Source organism: Cotesia glomerata, linkage group LG1 (assembly GCF_020080835.1).
Source record: "Cotesia glomerata isolate CgM1 linkage group LG1, MPM_Cglom_v2.3, whole genome shotgun sequence".
NCBI lineage: Eukaryota > Metazoa > Arthropoda > Insecta > Hymenoptera > Braconidae > Cotesia > Cotesia glomerata.
Genome location: NC_058158.1, coordinates 20196751 through 20212883, shown reverse-complemented (window position 1 = coordinate 20212883; position 16133 = coordinate 20196751). Strand labels below are relative to the sequence as shown.

The window sequence follows — 16133 nt, the reverse complement described above, 5'->3', positions numbered from 1 at the left end:
AGCGCTCAATCTCAAACACGATTAATTTAACAAGGTTTATTTGTTAGAATTCGTTAGAAAGTTGTCTGTGACATAAAGTTACGGAAAGTGATTGTTTTATAGCTTCAAAATTTCTTCTCGGGCAATTGTTGATGAATCAAGTTAACTATAGGTGTGCCAAAAACTGCGTCAAATAGAGCCAAGTTTACCGAAATCAGATATTTTTCTGAAGGGATATTTATTTTTAAAAAAATTTCAAGAATGTGATTGTTAAGGAAATTTTTTGATTCTTTATAAGAATTCCTTTTCGTGAATTTAAATTGGTTTTCTCAACTGTGCTAATTTCTGCCAAGCACATCCAAATCGGTTGATTCGACCGGAAGTTATTGCAGGTCCAATATTGTCAAAAAAGCATTTTACCAAATACAAACAAAACTTTCGCGTTTAAACAGCTCAAAAGCGTAAGTAAGTTCTATGAGACAGCTAGACGAGCTCCAAATAACTGTAGGGCGGAATAACTTACAGGCAAAATTAAAAGCACTTTATATTTAAAATTAGTGGAATGTTGCAGGAATTGCCTGAGGCATAAGCTGTTTTGCTAAATTTTGTATTCGTTTCCTCATGCGACTTACTCCTACGACAGTTCTGACAGTTAGAACATTATTAACATTTGAACGTATCACGGTAGAGTAAAAAATAGTTTTATCTTATGAGTAGAATTTTGTTAATATTGCAGCATATCTTCTTCATTTCTTAAATTATGAAAATTTATGAAGTAATGAAGAAATATGCAGTGATTAATTGTGTAATGCAAGTCAAGTATAATCATTCGGTATTGTCATATCATAATATTAAAATCTTCGAGCAATAAAAATATATGTATTAGTTCAGTAAGAAAAGAAAAAAATGAATGAATGATTGATTAAAAATCATACCTTATTTGTTGAAACAATTCCACGACCGTGATTGTCTTTCCTATGAAAGAAAATAAACAATAATAGATATCTAAATTTAAAGCATAGAATTATGTGAGTTAGTAAATAAGAATTTTCATAGTCAAATCAAAAATGAAACGCTGCCCACAGCTTCACATAGATTATAGTACGGTCAATTTAGACATCCAATGTTACAAAAATTCCGACTTGGCTGAATATTGGTAGGATTGTTCAATACACTATTATAAAAGAAATGTGAAAAGTCCTCATCGATCCGAAACGTGCAAAAAAATTTATTCGGGGTCAAAGGTCACAATAACGGGTTTTTCGCAATTTTCAGCAAAACGGTAAGTTTTATCATAAAATTAGCTCAAATAAAAATTGTAGATCAGATAATTATCTATAAAAAATGTTTTAATATTTTTTTTCTTAAAACCACCGTTTTTGAGATATAACGATTCAAAAAGTTGAAAGAGTTGTAATCGTCATCATATGCACACGTTTCTACGCTACCTTTAAGGTTGTGCACTTAGCGGGTTTTTTTCAATGTGGTTTCCCCGGTAGGCCTATTCTACTGATCTGTTGTGAATCTGTTTATTTTGAAACTATTGAAGAACTATTGTTATTGGCAAGGGTTGAAAATGATAAAAGGAGAGTAAATTAAAAAAAAAAAATAGAAAAATTTATCCGTCTGAATGTAAATCATCAGAAACCTGCTTCCTCTTCTCTCCCTTTCAACCCTTGCCAATAACAATAGTTATTCAATAGTTTCAAAATAAACAGATTCACAACAGATCAGTAGAATAGGCCTACCGGGGAAACCACATTAAAAAAAACGCGCTAAGTGCACAACCTCAAAGGTGGCGTGGAAACGTGTGCATATGATGACGATTACAACTCTTTCAACTTTTTGAATCGTTATATCTCCAAAACGGTGGCTCTTAGGAAAAAAAGTATTAAAACATTTTTTATAGATAGTTATCTGATCTACAATTTTTATCTGAATTAATTTTATGATAAAACTTACTGTTTTGCTGAAAATCGCAAAAAAGCCCGTTTTTGTGATGTTTGACCCCGAGTAAATTTTTTTGCACGTTTCGGATCGATGAGGACTTTTCACATTTCCTTTATAATAGTGTTTTGAACAATCCTACCAATATTCATCTAAGTCGGAATTTTTGTAATCTCACCCCTATTTTTTTTGTCTAATTTGACCGGACTATTAAGCTTGCACTCACATTAAAAAGCAATATGCCAAAAAAATTTCTTCAAGCGTTCAATATGATTTGCAAAGTATTGAAGGTGAATCTCTATAACATTTTCGATAAATAAATGATAACAACTACAATAGTGATATTAGTTGGGTAGTCATAACAAAAACTCCCAGGATCCTAGGAAAAATTTAGAATGCATGAATCAGGCATGAATGATGCTATGGATCGTGTAAGGTCACATTCAATCGTATATTTGTAAGCATGCGTGGTTGTGCCAGTGTAGCCAAATCGTGCTGTTTTCTTACTCCCACTTTGTAGGACACTCTCATCTGACTTCATTAAAAGCAGTACAAAATGGGGGTAAAAAAATCGCACGATCTGGCCACACTGGATTGTGTACGACCAGATATGTCTATGCGTGATCATACTTAGCCAAATTCGACCCTGCACGTCTGTTTTCTGTGAGGACTAAAAGGTCGATCATGAACTTGCATGAAAGAGTATAGCCTTATGCTACCAGCAAAAAACGTGATTGATGAAGCCTGAACATGCATCATTTACGTTGGGTCGAGCGTGATACTTCTTCGTACAGATTCATGAACGACTTTTTAGTCCTCACAGTACATAGTCATACAAGGTTTAGTATGGCTGTTTATGAATAATGCTTAGTCGTGCACTGTCGTGTATAACAAGTATTAATTTTTTCTTGCGGAAAAAAAAACAGTTTTTAAATTAGTTGTAAAAGTTTTGCAAAATTTTACCATTCACCGGAAGTTTCAAGTTTGTTTTTTAGAAACCTAAAAAACCATTATACTTACAAAAATCGTTCTGGATCAGTGTCGAAAGCGACATTTACGGCAATGAAAAAAAAAAAAAACATTTTTAAAAATAAAAAAATTGAAGAATTTTGAAATTGAAAAATTCAAAATTATGTATATTTCGCCCAATTTGTCTTATACAATATTTTCAACAGATCTTATAAGATCCAGGAGCTCCTAAAAAGTATTTTTTTTTTGTTTTCCAAGTAGTGAATTTTTCAACATTTAACAGCCGGTTCCTACGATTGCAGCTTTATATTTTCCACCTAGACAGAGAAGAATTTGGAAAGAATCGCTCTGCAACGTTCCGCTTGACAATAATTTTACAAATATCTTACTCTACTTAATACCAAGCATAATTTCAAAATAATCAACCTATTTTCTCATCCAGGCGGGCAAAAAGAAACACCTAGGTGACAAGAAAAAGTACCGCCCCACTCCTCAACACTCATTCATCTATCCATCCTTCACTTTCATTCTAAAGGACTTCCGTTTCGTTGCCAACACTAAAATTATCCCCCCCCCCCAAACCCCCATTTCAACTCTATCTCCTTCAACCACATTTCTCCTTGTCTTTTCCCTCCTAATCCCTGTCCTCTCATCTCCTGCCACTTTTTCTCTAGTCCCCACCCAGAACAAACCTCTCATACATGCTCTCACGTCTCCAGTTCCGACCCACACTCATTGCAGAGCCTGTTTTCCTTTTCTTCCCAGTAACCACATCCTTTCAAGTAATTCCTTAACCTGAACCTAGCGATCCTACCCCATCTTTCTTCCCCCCAGTCTTTTTACAGGTAATCTGGTAGCCCTGGTCCTTTAATAAATTTATGCACCTTATTGCTTCTCGAGTCCCTAATCTTCTCCCACCTCTCTCTTTCTTGCTTGGCCTTTTCTACCTTTATCACCTCCTCTCTCATTCACCCATTTTCCCACCTCCTTTCTTATAGCTCCAAGCTCTCCTACCCGCTATACCTTCTAAGCGCTCTCTCTGCAGTTCCTTCCTCACCAAATATCCCGCCACTCTCCTTGATACAACTAGTATCCATCTTAGATACCTCTCCTGCACTCTTTCCATCTCCCCCCTACCTTTCCACCCCCAAATCGCCACTTCGTAACTCATCACCGACCAAACCAATCTGTTAAATAACCACACTCTCCTAGTCCTGTCATTCCCGAACTTCCTTTTACCTATTCCCCAAATCTGCCCTAGGATCTTTGTTCCCTTTGCCACTCTTTTCCTCACATGATCACTTTGCTCACGTTCGACTTTATTACGTACCCAAGGAATATATATCTATAACTTTCCTCGATCTCCCTACCATTACAATTCTACCGCACCCTTTTCTTCCTGCCACCCCCTTTACCACACCTCATGACTTTGCCCTCCTCTATACACGTACCTCTAACCTCTTTTTCTCTACAATTATCTTCACCGTCTTTATCATACCCCTCATTTCATCCTCCTCTTTACCCAACAACACAACGTCATCCGCATGAGCTAACAAGAGTACCTTCTTTTCGCCCGATAATTCTACACCTCCCCACCTCCTTTTTTCTAACTCCTCATCCAAATAAGCCAAGAAAAGCACAAAGAGAAGCGGATTTAGCGGACAGCCCTGCTTCAACCCTTTCATTGTCCAGAATCTTTCTCCTAACTTTTTTCCGACCCTCACTTTACCGCATGTTTCCTTTAACACTACCTCCCACCTCCTCACCAGACCTTCACTAACTCCTTTTCTCCTCAGTGCCTTACTCAGCTCCACCCTGTCCACCGAATGTAACGTCACTTTAAAATCTTCGAATAGACCCAACATTTTCCCTCTCCTTTCCTATTTCCCTGTAAATTAGATAATTTAGAGCATAGATATAATCTATAATTCCTCGCGCTGCCCTGAACCCGACTCTGGTAATACCCCCTAACTCTCCATCTCCGCCTTTAACCTCCTTTCCGAGATTCCTACGTAGATCTTATACGCAGTCTGCATGATAGTAACCCCCCTATAATCTTCTATCCTAGATCCATCCCCCTTTTTAGATAGATTTCGTAGAAATTTATCTATTGTATTGGCCCTTGAGTCGGAATTCATACGGAATTTCGTCATTTTATTTCTTATGTAGTCGAGTTAAGCTCAAAATTAGCATTGGTTTAAAAAGTTATATATATATATATATATATATATATAGATAATATAACGTGGCTTGTAGACACTATAGCGTCTATAATTCTTAACGGATTTAGATAAAACTTGGTACACATTCTTGGGGTAATTACCTTGAACGAGTTCGAAGATGTGCAAAGTCGATTAATTAGTTTAGAAATGGCGGCCATTTAAAATTTTCAAAATAGTGAAAATCACGTTTTCAGTGACTTCAATGATGTATAACTTTTGATTAAAAAGAGATAACTAATTTTTTAAAAATTCATGTGATAACTCATGAAGTTACCTTAAATTTAACGTGTATAACATTGACATTTGGACTATTTTTAGTTATTTTATCAAAGTTAAGAGTGCCATTGAACTATTCTCAGGCAATGTGTAGTACAACCCACTTACGTATGTTATTTTATCAAGATTTTTATTCTGTGAAATCTACCTTTCATTTCGGGTGTGGCCGAATGGAGTTTTCGTTTTTATTGGTACGATAACTCCATTCTTCCATTCCTCAGGCCAACCCTCCCCATCCCATACCCTTTGAATTACCCACCAAAGTTCTCTCAACACCCCTTCACCCCCGTACTTCCAAACTTCGTTTGGGATTCCATCCTCACTTAATGCCTTACGATCCTTCAACTTACCCACAACCTCCCTAATTTTCCCAAAAGAAACTTCATGCTACTCTGTTAGTCCAATTCTTCCCTCGCCTACCTCCCTTTCCTCCTTTCTCTTAAGTCCCTCCCTCCTCCAGAATATTCCTAAAATGCGTGTCCCAGTCCTCTATTCCTATGTCCTTGTTTATACTTTCCTTCTTTTTTCTACTCTGGTTGACCACCTTCCAGATTTCGGCTTCGGATTTCGTGGCTTTCACCCACTCCTCCCATTTTCGACCCTCTCTCTCTTTTTTATCCTTGCATAGTTTCCTATATTGCCTCTTATTCTCTAGGTACCCCTTCATCTCTTCTTTACCACCCTTAAAATTACTTAAAGCTTTCCTCAACTCTCCTTTCGTATCCCTGCATTCTTAGTCCTACCATCCCGAAACGCTTCTCCTTTTTTCTCCTTTTTTCTCCGATTCTTTCATTGCACCTTTAATTCTCCTTTTTAGTTCGCCCCAGGCATCTTCCACTTCACTACCTGCTACTTCACCCTCCCCAAACTCTTCTTGGAACTTTTTTATACCTGACTTGTTTCAGCAACCTCTTCCTTACACCTTATCCCGAATTTCTTTTGAGCCACCCCTTTGTTTTCCCGCAACTTCTACCTCCGTGACTGCTAAAAGATGATCCGACTGTCTTTTCCTCTATCATTAGACTGATCTTTTCTCTATCCCTTACATCGATCATTACCAAATCTGAAGCTGCAGGAAATAGTCAGTCGGAAGCTGCACGGAAATAACTTTTTAAAATTTTTACCTTTTATTGTTTAAAAAATTGTTATAAATAAATGCGTTGTTCATAAGATGATTGAAAATTTTTTTATGAAATTTCAATCTTTGATATAAATAATGATTTTTAAAAGAAAAATTGTTCCTTAAACAATTTTTTGGAGTTTATTGGAGTTTACACATAATTTTTTCATTTATATAAATCGATATTAATTTGCGATTTAAAAATATTCACAAGTCAATGCAGTTAGTTATTTTGACGAATTAATTGCATAATTAATGAAAATAAATGTACCATGTATGCTTCGAGTAATATAATAGTTAATTTCATTTACCATCATTTACTAATCTATATATTTGATATAATCGTTCGTAAGGAGTAAACTCCAGTCGTGCGTCGGAGCTGACACACACGATTTTTTTTTTCCAAGTAATGAATTTTTTAACATGTAACAGCCTACCCCTACGATTACAACTTTATATTTTCCATCTAGATAAAGAAGAATTGGAAAAGAAACGCTCTGCTACGTAATAGATTTTTAAATTATCTATTTCGTAGCAGAGCGTTCTTTTCGAAATTCTCATTTGTTGAAAAAAAAAACATACAATTGAAATCTATATACATATAAGCGAAATACCACTGACTCATCACTAGATCTCTGAAACTATTAGACCGATTCATTTAAAATTTATCATAGGTACTCCTTTTTCACCGTAGACGAGAGATAAGAAGGGATTTTACGAAATTCCTAGCCAAAATGGATTTTTCGTCAACCATCACGTATGCTACCCCCTCCCCTCCCTCTCATTCTTCCCCACCCCTTCCGTGCCCTATCTCCCGTGCCTTCTTCCCCCTTCCCTATCTCTCTCTCTCTCTCTCTCTTTTTTTTGGGGGAAAATATCATTTTGATTCTCCAATCTAAGAAACCATCAGTGGCACCTATCAATTATAGAACTCAACCCTACTTTATCCCCCCACAACCACCTACGCTAATCAACCGTTACCATGGTTACCGATGCCATGGTTGGTTCCATGATAATTGATCCCTGGACAAAATATCCCCGTGACAAAATATCCCCGACAATTGATACCAAACAGACAGAATTTATTAATAAAACCATAAATAACAAAGATAAATACACACATAACATTAAAATTACATGAGTAAAATAACATTAATATTTTCAAAATAGGGAGCTAAAATAATAAGTAACAACAAATTACGGCAAAAAATTATAAATTTATTTAATTATTATTATCAATCACTTTATATCAAAAACATTTGACAACGATTACAATATAGGATAATAATAATAATATCACACTAATGGGCTATTATAATACTTATTACGCAAAATTATCACATTTGCAACAATATAATAATAATTATTAAATATGAATGTCGAACCGAAAATTAATACTTCAACGTCGACGAATAATTAATAGAAAAAAAAAATCAATATTATTAAAATTCAACAAAGTCATAATTTGAATCAATAATAGTATTATCATTTTAATTATTAAATGAAATAATTTTGGCTACGTCCTTAACATAATTTAACATTGACGAGGTATCATAGTTGCTAACAACACGTTTCAAACGCATATCACAATCACGATACTGTCTCCGACGATTACTAACAGTGTTACCAGTATTAATCTGAGTCATGCAGAGCTCAGTATTCACTTGCTCATCCTTCAAGGCATTAATAAATACCCCAACAGTAGCATGACTCTCACCAACACCTCGATTTAATCGGTTATGCCAACCTTCAGTCGGATTATTGGTCCGTATATTATCGTAGTATTTCACACAAACATTAACGCTGAGTGGGTAAATACAAAAGTACCGTGACGACAGATCCCGGGAATTCAAAGAATTAACTATTACTCAATTAAGCAAGTAAAATAACATTAACATTAACGTTTTTGTGTGTGTTTATTCGATATTAGACAAACACATACGCGGGTAATCGTGTTGCGCCCTTTTAACATGGTTTTTGTGTGTGTTTATTCGATATTAGACAAACACATACGCTTTTAACCATGCTGTGCCCTTGAATAATTTTTTTTTTTTTTACTTTCGAAAATTATAACGAATCCGAAGGATAACTTGTCGGGGATATTTTGTCCGGGGATATTTTTTTTGGGGATATTTTGTCCAGGGATCAATAAGTCTGATACCGCCATGGTTACCGTTGCCATATTGATGTTAATTTTCAGGCAAATTAATATAATTACATTGTTGTTTATATTCTAAAATAATATGTGATGAATTTCATAATTTTATTACTAATATTCATATTTTTATAGAAAATGGCGCTGAGATAAGAAATAATAATCTGAATTAACAATCAATTAACAATAATAACGTTATTGAAGTTGGCGCTTGGACAAAAGAATAATAACATATTTATTTATGTAATTTATTAAATAATTCAGAGCTGTAAAAACAATTATTTCATAGATAAAAAGCGATATAATTTTGTTAAGATTGTTGAAATTAATCAGTTTGTTTATATTTTTCGTCTAGGTTACCCAATAGAATTTTATTGCATGCCCAGCGAAGCGGGCGGGTATCAGCTAGTAGCTTTATATTAATGAGTGCAATAAGAATATTATCATTTCTCGCAGTAAGTGCGACGCGAGAAAAAGAGGGGATCGTTTGTAAACGAAAAAAAATTTTTTTTTGAAAGCTTTTAATATTTTTTAAAAGTTAAACAAAATTTTAAATTTTGTAAATTTATTCATTATTGATATTAAACATATTCAGATGTCATTTTATTTTCTCGTCGAATATTTTATTTTTGCTTTAAATTACAAAAATAATTGTTGGGTTAACTTAAATTTACTTGCATAGTGTAAAAAATATTGTTGTAGTCATATCAGCCGCAAAAGTTTGATTTCCGAGTAACATAAAAAGGGTGCAAAGAATACGATTTCTGGCAATCTATATACTTAATTAATTTACCTCGCACTTAGTATTGAAAAGTAACTTCTCTCTCTCTCTCTCTCTCTCTCTCTCTCTCTCTCTCTTAGACAAAACAAAGGCTATGATTATGGGATCAAATAGTAAATTAAGAAGACTTGCTGAAGAAGAAATGGAGTGGCATTACCTTATGTCAACTTGACAAAGTGCTTGGGCTTGCATTTGAGTAACAACTTATCATGGAATAACCATGTATCACAAGTTACGAGGAAAGTGAATTCAGCATTGCATTCTTTGAAAGTTCGTAAAAATATTTATTCAACTGATATCAGAAGATTATTGGTTTCAGCGACGATCTTGCCACTCATTGATTATTGCTCTGTTGTGCTTATTGATGCTACTTGTGATAATGACTTAAAATTGTAACGAGCAGTAAACTCCTCAATAAGATTTATCTTTGGTCTTAGACGAGATGAACATGTCACCACTTATCGTCGAGAGCTAGGTTGGCTATCAGTGAAATATCGTCGAGTGTATTTTTTGCTGTGTTACTTCTATAAGTTGCTGGATGTCGGTAAACCGGGCTATCTACGAGATACATTCTTTGAAGAAACTGACGTGAGACGCTCTAGTAGACTAGCAGCTAAAAAACATACTGTATTTAAACTACCTCACTTTGCTACTACTTATTTAGAGCGCTCATTTATAGTTACTGTGATAAGAGTGTGGGAGGAGCTACCTGACGACATTGTTAATTCAAGCAGTTTGGAGGTGTTTAAAAATAAAATTTTTGACCATTTATTAAATTTGGATAATTGAAAAATCTCTTGATGACCATTAATGCTCTCAATTATAGTTATATTTACCTTAATATTTCTCTATATTTGAAATGTTATTTAAAATATAGAGTTACTTGTTGAATCAGATAAGATTTAAAATTTATTTAATATCGCTAAATATTTAGTAAAATTTTTAGAAATAATTTAAGTTTATGTACTTGCAATATTAATATTTAATATGTAAAAATTATGTACCTATTATAATTGAATATTGCCATTTGGCTTGTGCCTTGGCATTAATAAACTATCAATCAATCAATCAATCAATCAATCAATCTCTCTCTCTCTCTCTCTCTCTCTCTCTCTCTCTCTCTCTCTCTCTCTCTCTCTCTCTCTATATATATATATATATATATAATATATATATATAGCGCAGCTTATCAGGACGATAGCGCTGCCAAATCATTACGGATTTTTATTAAACATACCATACTTATTCTACAGATGAATAAAATCGAGTTCAAAGATGAGTTTACTTGGTCAAGTAATTAAGACATGAAACGATTTGAAAATTTTTAAAATCTTAAAAATTCACATTTCTTCGCTTTCATTCTCAAATAAGTTTTGAATACGATAACTTAACTAAGCTTTGTAAATTGCATGTGAAAGATCTTTCATTAAACTTTAGTTAAACTATTATAATGAATGCGTATAGAATTTATGTATAATCCCAAAATAAAGTCTTCTTTCGCTATGGCAATTATGAAATTTGCTATTACACTAGTTTTTGTACACGAAAATCGGTGAAAGTGATAGTACTTGAATCATCAATGTTGTAATTTTATTTAAATAGAAAATCTGCATTTATTTCAGACGCCGAATGTCATTTTTTTCTTTTTTCGCAAAACGCTTTTCAGACTTTATTATATTATTATGAAAAAATAAATTCCATGTCGGACCATTAACAGTCGTGCGCTTTTGGATTTTGCGATCTTTTTGAAAAAAATCTTTGAAGGAATTAAATTTGACCGATTAGGAATGGCTGGGTAACTCAATGTCCTTTAAGGAGATACTGCGGCAAATAAAGACACCCCTTTGATTATTATTATAATTAAAGATTATAATAAGTTATGGCCATTGGTTTATTCCTCACGCACTAGTACTGCCTCTCTTTACAGACTATCGCTCACTTACTTTCACTCACGTAAAATATTGACAGTCGCTAACTTCAAACATTTTTTATAAAAAAATGAATACCGGTCGTTTGTTATTTTTGATAAAAAATACTTATAACTTCAATTAAATTTTCTGTTTATCAAAAAAATTCAAAAAAAAGAAAAGTACGGTTGTCATTCAATAAAATGTTCACTCTAACTACGGTCAGGATAGGGAATACATATTAGATGTACGATTTTTAATTGCTAATAGTTCGAAAGTTAGCCCCGCAAGAACTATTAATAAAAAATTTATTCGTATAGAGGACACTTAGAAGTACACGTATTTAAAAATTGAAGAATGTTGTTAGAAAAGTGAATTTCCACAGTACCTCCTTAATTGTAATAAATTAGTGGTGTGCGAATAGTATTCGAATCGAATGAAATCGAATAGTACTATTCGGATCGAATATTCGAATAATTTGAATAATTCGAATTGTTCAAATAATTCAAACAGTCGTTTTCTGTTAATAAACTAATTAATTTTTTTCTAAAAGAATTGATTCGTTTCATTTTATTTCACTAAATGGAGTCTTCATAATTATTTGATAGTCATGCCTGCTATTAGTAATAAGAATAAGTAATAAATGACATTTCTCCGTCAAAATTCAAATTTTTTTTTAAATATTTACGACACGATGGATCGGATATTGAAAGAGTGTAAATGTAGCAAAGAAAAGCGATAACAATGAAAATGTCGCATAAGCTTGTTAATAAAAGATTTTATATATATATATGATATTTCTCATATTTGTGATATATATAAAGCTATAGCTGTTACCCGCCCGCTCCGCTGGGCACTTTATAGAATTGTATTTTTAGATCTAGACTTGAAATTTATGTGGAGTATTGTTTTGACTTGCACAGATTCCCAATTCTATCAAATTGGCATGCACCTTTTATCCATATAATTCTTCTAGCTAATATTCATTATAACTTTCAATGTGCAATCATTATAATATTCCCATGTCTTTCTTACAAGCATGAATAATATTTGAGCATTGAAAGTTTCAGTTAAAGTAATATTGCAGGTCTCATGATTATGTCGTTGAAATCTTTCAAGCTTTTAAGTGGGACTTATTTTGCCGTTAATTAAAAGTTCCTCCGTGACATCAATTATTATGGTTTTTACGAATTTTCTCATAATAAGTAGCCAAATTTTTTTTCCATACTTCAAGTGTTTAGAACATGCATTGATTTTAATATGTTACATTCCCGCGATCCCGTAATAAGAACAATTTATCGATTATGTGATCAGCAGAAATAAAATGTATGTAAAATTCTTAGTCCGTAGACTAAATAGCTACAGTAGCGCTCAAAAGTATTTTGACAACATAAAATTTTTTAATATTTTTTTAAAATAAAAGCCTATCGGAAAATGTATTGAGTATAATGTAGAGTAGTGTAATTGCGACTATTCAAGCGTATCAAATTACAACTTGTTTGTTTACACACCGCGCCATCGAACGTACTTGACTTACCGTGAGCTCAAAAGTATTTTGACACGCATTTGACTTGAAAAACTCTCGCAGATTACTTGTTCCTTAGTTTTTATTTTTAAATATATTTACTTGTTGTGGTAACTTCAATATGCCTAAGTGCAAGGAATATTCTAGTGATTCTAAAAAAGCCGTTATTAATGCATTAAAACAAGGATTGAAACGAACAGAAGTTGCTCGTTTGTTTAGTGTCTCGACAGTTAGTTAGCTTATGGAATAAAGTCTATAACAAAAGAAAAACTGTCGAAAGTAAGCCTCGAACAGGCCGCCCAAGAAAAACTTCTTCTTACATCGATCATATTATAAAAAAGTTATCAGCAAATGATATACGGATGTCCGCTGTAATGATGAAAAATGAATTAAAAGAAAAATATAACGTAGATATTCATATTTCTACTGTTAAACGACGCATAAAGGTCCTTGGTTTATATGGCCGAAGATCGGCTAAAAAACCTTTAATATCGAAAAAAAACAGGAAGTCTCGTCTTGAGTTCGCGAAACGGCATATATCGTGGTCAAGTTTAGAGTGGTCTAAAGTTTTATGGAGTGACGAAAGTAAATTTAATTTAATGTCATCTGATGGTATCAAGTACATTCGGCGTCCAGTAAACAAAAAATACGATTATCGGTATCAAATACCCACAGTTAAACATAGAGGTGGTAGTGTGATGGTTTGGGGATGTTTTTCACGGTCTGGAGTTGGACCATTAGTTCGAATAGAAGGAAAAATGGATCGGTTTATGTATGCAAATATATTAAAGTCTCAGATGTTACCATAAGCTAAACATCACATGCCAGCTAAGTGGTATTTTCAACAAGACAATGATCCCAAACACAGATCAAAGCATATTAGTGACTTATTAAATCGTGAAAAAGTTAAAGTTCTTGAGTGGCCAAGTCAAAGTCCCGACTTGAATCCGATAGAAAATCTCTGGGAAGAATTGAAACGTAGTGTAAAACCAAAATTATTCAAACAAAACGCTTTGTTTGAAACTCTAAAAAATGAGTGGGATCAAATTCCAATAAGTCGATTACAAAAATTAATCGACTCAATGCCGGAGCGATGCAAGGCTGTCATAAAGGCCAAGGGATATGCTACTAAATACTAATATATTTATTGCTGTAAATTATAATTATGCGTTAAATTAGTTTTTTTTCAAAAATGTCAAAATACTTTTGAGCCACCATTTTCCTAATATTTTAAAAATTAAACTTTCTTTTATTACGAATAAGAACCTCTTTGACACTATTCTGTAGTTTATTCAAAAGGTGTTAAAAAAATAAATAAATGATTATTGTCTTTCATATTTATTTTTTAATTAAACCATTAAATATATTTGTCAAAATACTTTTGAGCGCTACTGTACATGTAATGTTAAATTTTGAAAACCTTACAATGACTTTATTTGCCGCTGCCAAAGAGACGATTGTTTTAAAAAATATAATTATTAAGGAAGCAAAATATTTAATCCGTCGACTTTGGAGGACATCCCAGTAATTGCCTGTTTCTCTTAAGATTCTATCAAATTTTATATCTGTAGAAACTGTATTTGAAGAATATGATTTTTTTGACAATTGTCACTTTATGTTGGAGAGGAATTTCGTTAAATCCTATTCGAGATGATTTCTACATTATAAATAAAAGATTACAATAAAACTTCGAGTCCATAGAAACTATTGATTGGAAATGAGAGATTTCCATTGTTAACGCCCCCGCAATTCCCTTTGGGTTTAAAATTCGAGAAAATCCATTCTCAGCTGAACGTAATATCGTACACAAAAATTCCTATCAAATTATCGAGATATCCTATTAGTTGAATATTGTTGCGTGACTAAAATTCTCATTACGTGGATACTAAAAGGTTAAATGTAAGCTCATCCTAAAGATAAGCTAATCGAGACCTTCCATTTGACTACTCACACGATTTTTTTCATATATTTTATATACGTGATATTTCTCATATTTATATATTTACATATTATATCGTTAAAAATATCATCAGTAGACAAAAAAAAACGTCATTTGTTAATTATTGACATTTTTCTAGATATACGCTCATCATAATATTATGCTTATCGAGATCTTTCATTTGAGTACACACACGATTTTTTTCATATAATTCATATAGATGATATATATCAAATTTTTGGAATATATGAAATATGTAAAAATTTCGTGTGGACTTTACAAATATAGATATAATATTGCTATAGACTTAATCTATTCAAGTTTAGAGAAAAATAAATTAGTTAAAATAATGTTAACGAGAGATAAAGCTTTAGAATTTCCAAATTTAGTCGATATTCACATTTATTCAGTGTCATCCATCATGTCGTAGATCTTATTAAAAAAAAATCAAATTTTCCCGGAGAAATGTCAAAATGGCGAGGTGCCCCGAGGCGGGGGGGGGGGGTCTGAATACACCAAGAAATATTTATTACAAATAATAAGCAGACTTTACTATCAAATAATTATGAAATTATGAAGACTTCATTTAGTCAAATAAAATAAAATGAATTAATTTTTACAAAAAAATTGGTTAATTTATCAACAGAAAACAACTGTTTGAATTATATAATTATTCAAATTATTAGAACTATTCAAATTCTTCGAACTATTCGAATTATATGAACTATTCGAATCGAATAATTCGATTCGAATACGAGACGAATAATTCGTAAACTCGAATATCCACACACCCCTATAATAAATGAAAGAAAAAAAACAAAGAAGACTCCCTATTTATACTGTACGTTTATCCCATTAGGACGACTTCGCATTATTGCCATACAGCTGTTTATAATTAAAATTTTTTTTATTTGATGATATGATTATTATTCAAGATTAAACGAGTGTTATGAGTTGTACGATTTTGGATTTTTCAAACCTATATTTTTTACAACTTCTTTTTTTCCAGAAAAATATCTTTTTCAAAATTATACTCTCTCTATTACTTACAATTACAAATATATAAATAGAAATAAGTCATTCAAATATTATAGAATAAAGATTTAAAATGGAAAACTTACTTTTGTCGCAAGCATCATAAATTAACTTCCGGATTTGTTCTTTTACATCATTACTGACGTCTCTGTACTTTCGTTTTCTTGTTCGTACTCTACCTGGTGTTTTGAACGGTATACCTGCCTCACCCATTTTAACGTACTTGGTAACGCTCACTACCCCACATTTCAAGAGCGCAGCTGTACGCTCTCTACAAA

General features: G+C 32.8%; 1 protein-coding gene across 1 annotated transcript in view; it reads right to left on the bottom strand.

Moving 5' to 3' along the window:
• LOC123263563 overlaps positions 1-16133 on the bottom strand; it is a 30858-nt gene that overhangs the window by 10440 nt on the left and 4285 nt on the right. Inside the window, exons 3-5 of the mRNA XM_044726446.1 lie at positions 15942-16126; positions 2947-2956; positions 915-954 (exon numbers count right to left, since the gene is read on the bottom strand). Of these exons, the coding sequence (XP_044582381.1) occupies positions 915-954; positions 2947-2956; positions 15942-16126 (235 nt within the window). The remainder of the gene's footprint in view (positions 1-914; positions 955-2946; positions 2957-15941; positions 16127-16133) is intronic.